This window comes from Salvia miltiorrhiza, chromosome 6, assembly GCF_028751815.1.
Source record: "Salvia miltiorrhiza cultivar Shanhuang (shh) chromosome 6, IMPLAD_Smil_shh, whole genome shotgun sequence".
Lineage (NCBI taxonomy): Eukaryota > Viridiplantae > Streptophyta > Magnoliopsida > Lamiales > Lamiaceae > Salvia > Salvia miltiorrhiza.
Window position 1 is genome coordinate 10789150 of NC_080392.1, and position 8966 is coordinate 10798115.

At 38.2% G+C, this 8966-nt stretch overlaps 1 protein-coding gene across 1 annotated transcript; it reads left to right on the forward strand.

Moving 5' to 3' along the window:
• The first annotated feature begins 921 nt into the window (after positions 1-921).
• Positions 922-4514, forward strand: LOC130988603 (BTB/POZ domain-containing protein At3g50780). Its single transcript, XM_057912486.1, has 2 exons — positions 922-2586; positions 3281-4514. The coding sequence occupies exons 1-2, from the start codon at positions 1951-1953 to the stop codon at positions 4241-4243; spliced, it is 1599 nt and encodes a 532-aa protein (XP_057768469.1). The 5' UTR covers positions 922-1950; the 3' UTR covers positions 4244-4514.
• Positions 4515-8966: the final 4452 nt, after the last annotated feature.

Consider the following 8966-nt stretch of genomic DNA (forward strand, 5'->3'; position numbering starts at 1 on the left):
GCATCAGTTACACGATAGCGGCCTACTCGTGTAAGGCTGCTATCGTGTAACCGATGCAGCCCTTACTTACACGAGGACTACACGTTCTATCGTGTAGCCCATTTGCCCAATAGTGTAAGGCGCGCGTTCACACGCGTGTAAGTGAAAAGAATAAAAATCATGTAGGCTATCATGTAACCCCAATGTAGCCTCTTTACACAATGTGGTCTCCCCTCGTAAAGTAAACTATCATGTAGGCTATCATGTAACCCCAATACGGATGTTCTAATGAGATGAAAAAGATAAGAAGAATAAAATTTTCTTATCACTTCATTTTTTATGATAAATTTATAACAGAAAAGCATGCACTCTAAAAAAAAAGTGTTAAATTCAACCATTAAACAAGAGGGGAGCTTTCTTCATACCTCGTATAACAGTCGCATCAAGAGCAGGTACTTATTTGCAAATGCTGCGACAAATTTCTTCTATTTTTTTTCCCCAAGAATTTGATCGTATGACTCATGTGGCAGAGTCACTCTTAAATATTGTGAAATAAAAATTTTATAACCAAAAAAAAAAAACCTAAAAGAAGACGCCACCAAAACAAACATACCAACAAAGTCCCAAACCAAACGTATTGCAAAATGCATTTAATATATCACTTTTTCAACAGTAGAAACACACATTTGTAAGTAATTATGTAGGAGTATTTCAACCATTCATGGGTGCGTGCATCCCACTTTATGTATATTTAGAAATTGCAATATAGTAATAATATTTAACTAAACCCATCCCAATAAAGTAAAATGAGAATTTAAATTAAATAAAATGAACTTAAATCCATATCTCACATTCCCAAGCCCAACCACAAAGTATCATTTCCCAAGAAGAGACTGATTTTTCGTATAAAAATAAGATTGATTTTGGAACAAGTTTTGTTCTTACCCATTCAAAATAGTATTAGAAAAATATAAGCTCCTATTGTTGATGTAACACATATGGAAAAGAATCACCAAACTTCTGTAGTCTGTGAGACTGATGAGAGAAAATACAAAAAAGCATTGCAAAGGGAGGAGACATGATGATATATATTCAGACCCACAAAAAAGAATTTTTATTCAAATCAAGAAAGCATCCTTCTTGAACTGCAAAGTTACCAAAACAGCCACCCACGCTACAGTAATTAAAGAAATATCCCATTTGAGCTTCCTCTTAATCAGACCATGTGGTTTCTTTAGTAATACCCAGATTTTTTAAATCTTAAAGAAAAATTTGTTTGGCCCTCATCATCATTCCACTCTGTTTAACTCGCTTTTCTTAAAGCGGTTCCCTTGATGCTTGACATCGAAGCTCCCTTCAATAATCTGCGAAAGCTCATAAATTAGTGAGAGAAAGAGACTGGGCGTCTTATATTTCTCAGGTTTTCTTTGGTGAGTTTCAATTTTATTGTTGTTATCGTATGGTTTCAGGGAATTTCTTGAAGATGGGGGGCTGAAAAATTCAGTCTTAAGCTTCCATTGTGGTCTCGTGGAGCCTTATTTTCAAGGAATCTTGTTTTTTTTTTTTTTTTTTTTTTTTTTTTTTTTGTGTGTGAGCTTTTTTGACATTATAAGTAAAGTGCAGTTTGAGAATTTGGTGGTTGTTTCATTCTTCAAAATAGGGGATTAAAGATTACAGTTTGCTGTAGTTTTTGTAGTTGTTTGAAGAGAGTTGTTTGATTTTTGTTTCTGCAATTAGAAAATTCTGTTGGCCCTTTTGCTTATTTCTTGGCCATTGTTATTGGCAATGGAGATATTATTGTGAGAGGCAATAAAGTTTGGATTTTCGATTTAGGGCTTTTTCTTGTTGTTCATTGTTTGCTGGATATAGTAAAAGAGATCCGTTAGCTTGGTGGTGAAGCGTTTCTTTCACTGTAAATTCGATGTTTAATACTGATTTTGCTCAATAATTGGTGGTTGAATCTTGTTGAGTATGGCTGAAATTAGGCTTCCTAGGTTAGAGCAGGGCCAAGCCAAAATCAAGAGTGTTCCAATTGCTGTAACCCCAGAGGGATTTTGGTGTTGCCCTTCACCCACTGTGTTTCAAAAGACAGTAAGGACTCAAAATCCATTAAACAAGCCCAAACCATCTCACCCCAACCAAACAGCTCCTTCTCAGAAGAGGCAAACCTCGGTGAATGAGAAGAAGGCGAGTTGTGTGGCGTCTGGGGCCAATGTTATTAGTGATGTGCAAAGGACTCAGGGTTCTGATACACCTGCGCCAAATGCCTCACTGACAAACGAGAAGGCGCCTCGTTCTAGGCCTGAAAATGCACCAAGGAAAGTGACAATCGAGTTTGGTGAGCCTGGAACGAGTGATCTCAAGGTGATTTTGTTTGGGAAGCAGGGAGTAGCCGTGAAGTTGAGTGTTCACAGGAGTGTACTTGTGGAACATAGCAGTTTCTTTGCCAGCAAAGTATCGGGGCAGCAGCTCGTTTTCCCTTGTCTTGAGATTGACAACTGTGAGGATGCTGAGATATATGTGGAAACTATTGGGCTCATGTACTGCAGAGACCTCAAGCAACGGTTAATCAAGCAGAGTGTTTCACGTGTTTTACGTATTCTCAAGGTAACTAGCAGAGCTACGCTTTGTGTTTTTTGTTGATATAAAACTGTAATTCTCAAGTTCTGTGATGATTGATTTGTTTTCCCGTAGTCTACTCATGAATATAGGAACTTGCTTTGGAATTGAAGCTGTTTGGTACTTTGGATATTAGGATTGTGTACTTCTGTAATTTTTGTTCGGTTCAAATAGAAGTGCAAGATTTTGTCAGAACGTTCTTGGTTTGCCCGTCTAAGCTGAATAATTTGTTGACATTACTGATTCTAGATGCAACAGTACTAGTCTTGTTGTTCCATATGTAAAAGAAAAATAGCCTTTTTTTCGCTTGATGAGTTGCAAGGCCAGATCATAGTTTAGGGTTGTGGCTCTTACATACTTTTATGGATTAGAACTTCAATTAAGATAGTAATTGTTTTGCTCATTAAATATTCTCAAACCTTAGTGAAGCTGTCTGTGATATAAGTTGAAGGTGATAATGCATACTACTTGATTTTGTTGTTCTCTGTGAAGTAACATGCAACTTTTTTCAGAAAGTAATCGCTACTCTTCGAGCATCTTACTGTTTACAACATGTCATACGGCAAACTCAATCATTGTTGATTCTACAAAGGCTACCATCATCTTGTTAACTGTCTTATTGCTCTGATATTCTGAGATGCTTTAGAATAATGTTACAATTCTGTTGTTAACTTGTTTATAGGTCAGCGAACAGATTGGTTACACGACTTGCATCCAATATTGTTTAGAGTACTTGGAAGCCGTCCCTTGGGTGGGACAAGAGGAGGAAGAGAAAGTGGTTTCTTTAGTCTCCCGTCTTGAAGGTGAGGGCATCGGGGTGAAGCCAGTACTGAAACGAGTGTCTCCCGAAATCCCAACACCACCTAACGACACCCTTTCTCACATATTGGAGTTGGTGCTAAAAAGCAGAGAAGAAAAGGGTAGGCGAGAAATGAAGTCCGTTGTGCTGAAGCTCCTCAAGGAAAACAACAGTCTCGCTGGCTCCTCCTCAGGACCGTCCGACTTGTGCAATGAGACTCTCTACAGCTCGTGCAGAAGCTCCCTAGATTGCTTACTCGCTCTATTCAAACAAGCTGCAGAACCTGATTTCCCCGACAGGGCTGTGGATAGGCGGGAGCCAGTGGTGAGGTCGATCTCTCTAGAGGCCGACAACATGTTGTGGTTGCTCGATATCTTAGCTGACAGACAAGCAGCGGACGGGTTTGCCATAACGTGGGTGAATGAGCAAGAACTGGCTTCGCTTCACACGAGACTTCCAATAGTGTGTCGCCACCACGTTAGCATGATCAGTGCAAGGCTCTTTGTTGGGATAGGGAGAGGGGAGCTCCTTCCATCCAAGGATACACGCCATTTGCTGCTGAAAACGTGGTTGCAGCCGTTGATCAACGACTACAGCTGGTTGCAACACGGATGCAGGTCGTTCGACAGGAAACTTGTGGAGGAAGGAGTAGGCAGGACGATCCTCACGCTCCCGTTGGAGGATCAGCAGAGCATCTTGCTTTCTTGGTTGGGAAGTTTCCTCAAGGGTGGCGATAGCTGCCCGAATCTTCAACGAGCGTTCGAGGTGTGGTGGAGGCGGACGTTCATCAGACCTTACGGAAATATCGGGCAGCCGGATAATCGGGCTCCGGACGAGGAGCAATAGAGAATTTACATACAAGTTGTTGTATTGATGGTGAGGTTAATGAAGTTGATTGAGGTCTAACAAGAAGGCTGTATTGCTGGGTTTCCATCAATGTAATTATTGTAAGCTTCATTGCTTTCAAGGTGAAGTCATAAGATTAAGAAATATGAACTTTTTACGCTGGCTTTTGCCTCATAGTTTATTAAGCAGTGTTTTTTTTAATTGTAGAATCACGTGCTGTAATTCGTCGTATGAATGAAGTCCAATGCTGCAGATATTAATGTTGACGAAATATGCGTGTCCTAGGGACGTGTTTTATTTTTCTCTCTTTAAGGTATATATATTACAATAAGGTATAAATTTAATATTTAAAGTGAGATTATACTTTATACTCTCTTCGTTCACGAAAAAATATATAAAAAAAAGTAACGAATTTTATTAAAATGTTGTTGAGTGTATTGAGAATGAAGAAAAAATTGTTGAGTGTATTGAGAATGATGAAAAATTATTACTCTCTCCGTCCGTCAAAAGTATGGCACAATTACTATATTTGGCGTCCGCAAAAAGTATTCCACTTTCCTTTTAAAGTCATGGTCCCACCGTCCATTTTTATATTTTATCCTTACAAACACTCTTTATTTACAAAACTCACCCCAAATTCAATCTCAACCACATATCTCATAAAGTGGTGGGACTCTTTCTCCACTACATCAACATCATCACAAATTTTATTAAATCTCGTGCCCAGCCAAAGTGCCATACTTTTGGCGGACGGAGGGAGTAGTAATTTATTGTGTTGGTGAAAAAGGAAGGGTAAATCGAGTATTTTTAAGTGGTGGGACATAGTTCCAAAATAGGTAGGAAGTTCTTTTATGATCGTCCCAAAAAGAAAAAAATATGAAATTCTTTCGTGGACAGAATGAGTAAATCCTATATGTTTTGAATGATAATATACTTATCTACTTTTATAATGCGGTGTAAAATAAATGAGAAACAAGAACACAACGACGACTAGATGATTTTACGTGGTTTCGAAAAATCGGGAGGGTCAAGTTTGTTTATTGAATCAAAGATCGAAGGATTAAAAACACACACACACACACACACTCATCTACCAATAATTGGTTTGAAGAAAGAAAACTCAACTGGAAATGCGCACGCCTCGCCCACATTGGAGTAAGCTTCCTTGGGTAAATTCCAGAACAAGGAAGACATAGTTGATTAGATCTAGAGTCTCCAAACTACCGTTCTCGCCCCCTTCTCTCTTTGTGTACTTTATTTTATCTTCCATTTTCCATTGTTAGCTTTCTTTGTTCGCCTTTTAGGCCAAATTCAAAAACATATAGTTTGGGAATCACATTGGCCATTCGCGCTTAAGTTGCTTTTGAAGGAATATTAAACTGAATTAATACTCTAATGCCCGATGATCGTTTCTTGGATTATTATTAATTTATCATACAACGATTAATCCTAACATGCTCCTATGAATTTAACAGCTGCACGTTGGTGTTAGGAATACTTACTTGAAAAGTGTATGCAGAGGTTGTCGATGATTGAATCGAATGACTCCAGTTCTGATCTTCAGAACTGTATCCCGCTCAGCTTTCACCGTTGGATGGACAACGAACTGTGAAAGTCCCAAGAGAGAAATAAAGCTCCACACGTTTCCTTGCGCCCCACAGCTTTCGAAAACCCTAATATTTTATCAGTGTGTCTTCCTGAGAGTTGACAGCTGTATTTTATAATGAATAAAATATGTGTAGGCACAGAATTAGTGTAGGGGGCGTTTTTTCTCTTCTTCTAGGGCTAGGAGACTTTGGGCCAGTCCAGGGACCAGATACAAGGAATAAAGATGGACCTCAAATAAATTAATTATCTATGGTCAGCCCAGACCATAATTAATTTATAAATATTAGTTCATTCCACTAGAGAACCAATATTGACTTACCCCTTTATTGCCGGTGATGAGTCGGGGCTTGTATTTAGACTTATTAAATCCCCGTATTTAAAATATCCGACATCCATTAATTAATTAGAGCTCTGACAGCTTAAATTAATTAATCTCTTTGTAATCCTTAAGCAGTACCACTCAAACCTTATTATTGCGCCTGAACTTAATCAACCTGCAGGGTTTAGCGCAATAAACATTATTGAGCTCCTTAAGGGGATGTCATTATCCTATATCGGATACGAGTACTAATACAGATAATCAAATCATATATTAACCGCTATCACCCAAGATACAGAGTACTCAAGTTACTATATAACTCTCACTCATAGTAAATCAAAGTGATACACGAATTAACATATATATATTCGAAATCTTATTAGTATTAAGATTTTATTAAGTCACCGAGATCTTGATTCTTCACTTAAGTCAGATAGAAGAATACATCTCACTGTGGTCCTATCAATACGTTATGACGTACCAGTATAGACAAGTAGTCAAGACAAACTACTTCCATCTATACCGCAGCCTAAACCGATGACTCGTCCTAAAGTAATCTCGGCTGTGATCATATTATATATCTTAAGGTTAATCCAATTATATGGTCTTCTGTGATATACAACACACCATATAATCTACTTATATAGAGATAGAGAACATACATATGCAATCATGAACACAAACAGATAGGAGATTAAAACAGTGAACATATAGGAATCATTGTATACAAGCATAAAATGTTCTTGCTTTCAGTATACAAATTCAACAGCTTTCGTCCGATCTTATGGTTTGTGGTTTGATTACCACTTCTTCAAAAATAAGTGGTGTTGAGTGTTGTTCACATATACTTTCCATGGCAAATGGGAAAGCCGGGGTAAGTGCAAAGGTCCCCCAAAATCCCCTTTCGTTTCGTGTTTCCCCTTCTTTCTCACTAAAAATCATAACATATATAAAATATCCTCTTCAAGAGTGAATACAACAGATTGAAATCCAACGCTCAAGATCAATCCCCAGCTCTGCACTTGTGCTCTGCACAAGGCTGCCTTTCTTTAACATATTCTTATGAATTTTATTACAACTTAATCCTTCAACTTATGATATTTATCATCAAGTCCCCTAATACTAAAGCATGCAGCCACATTCTACAACAAATCCCCACCTTGGCAAATGCTGATCAACAAACAATTCCAACTTCCCCTCCAACCTACCCCACCATAGGGCTTCCTCTTCCTCTTAATGAGAAAGAACATTCACCAGCTCTAAGCAAAAATTTCAACTAAGAAGCTAGCAGTGACTTCGGGAGCATATATGTTGCATTGTGCCGGGTAGAAACCTTCTTGATCTTGATTGTTCATTTCTCAACTCCATCTCTTACGAGATGTAGTCACACATCAATGTGTGTATTTCTTTCATGAAACACTTGATGTTTTGCCAAGTGCAATGCTGATTGACTATCACAATTTATCACAACTAAATCTTGTTTAATCTCAAAATTTTCCAAAATACCTTTCAACCAAATGTTTTTCTTTACTGCCTCAGCTAGAGCAATATACTTTGATTCAGTGGTTGACAAAGCCACCACATATTGTAAGCTGGATTTCCAACCAATAGCTGACCCAAACAAATTGAAAACATAACTTGTTTGGGATTTCCTCGTGTCCAAATTTGAGGCATAATCTACGCTACAATATCCCATCAAAGGATCTCCTTCATAACATGAAGTACCTCTGAAAAAAATTCCATAATTCACGATTCCTTTGAGATACCTAAGTATCCAATGATCCTTCCCCAGTTCAGACATGTACCTAAATCACATATATACACATTCTCTCTCTCTCTCTCTCTCTCTCTATATATATATATATATATAATATGCATTCATATGGACATATTGAGCAATGAAACTCAAATTTTTAATTATGGCCATATTTTTACAATTCTGATCCAAAATACCCTTGCCTGCGCGCCCCTTCTCTCCCTCACTCACTGCCCTGCTAGGCGACCACTCGCACAATTGGCACTAATGCCAAATGTACCTAATGAATGATACAATTGGCACTAATAGTGCCATTGGTACCAACTGCTAGCGACCGCGGGAAAGTCAGCGGTTGCGCTTCTCTCCGCGACCGCGCCCTTTCTCTTGGCACAATTGTCACTAATTGTGTCAAGTGTACCTAATGAATGACACAATTGACGCTCATAGTGCCATTTGTACCAACTGTCAGCGGTCGCGCCCTTTCTCTTGGCACAATTGGCACTAATTGTGCCAATTGTACCTAATGAATGACACAATCGGCACTAATAGTTTCATTTGTACCATCATACCCCGCGAGCCCAACCCGACCCAAAGTCCAAAACCACGCGTGTAACCCTAACCGAGTCCGCTTAATTAAGGGCAAAAATAGTCCTAAAACGTAAAAAATGACCAAAATTTATATTTTTTAGATGAGTGCCCAAATATTGAGTTTCATTGGTCAATATGACTTTCTCACAAATTGACTATATACGCACACGCGTATATTAAGGTAAATCCTATGGAGTTTTATTTGAAGGGTAGGACGTAAGGAAGTATAGTCGGTGCATCACAAATTCACAACTAAATTTTATCTTTTGAAATGTGAGTTCACATTTCAAATTAACTATTTGTCTATTTCTCTTTGATCTTTTGAAATGTGAGTTCACATTTCAAATTAACTATTTGTCTATTTCTCTTTGAAAGATTTAATGAAAGAGTAGGTATTTCTAAATCCAAAGTTTTCAAGTTTGAATTTCACAAACACCTCTATAAGTATGAAC

What these genes read in the sequence shown, in the direction of transcription:
- LOC130988603 (XM_057912486.1), top strand. Translation starts at nt 1,951, where the DNA reads ATGGCTGAAATTAGGCTTCCTAGGTTAGAGCAGGGCCAAGCCAAAATC. An exon ending in GTGTTTTACGTATTCTCAAG is followed by an intron (nt 2,587 to 3,280) that starts GTAACTAGCAGA and finishes ACTTGTTTATAG; the next exon opens with GTCAGCGAACAGATTGGTTA.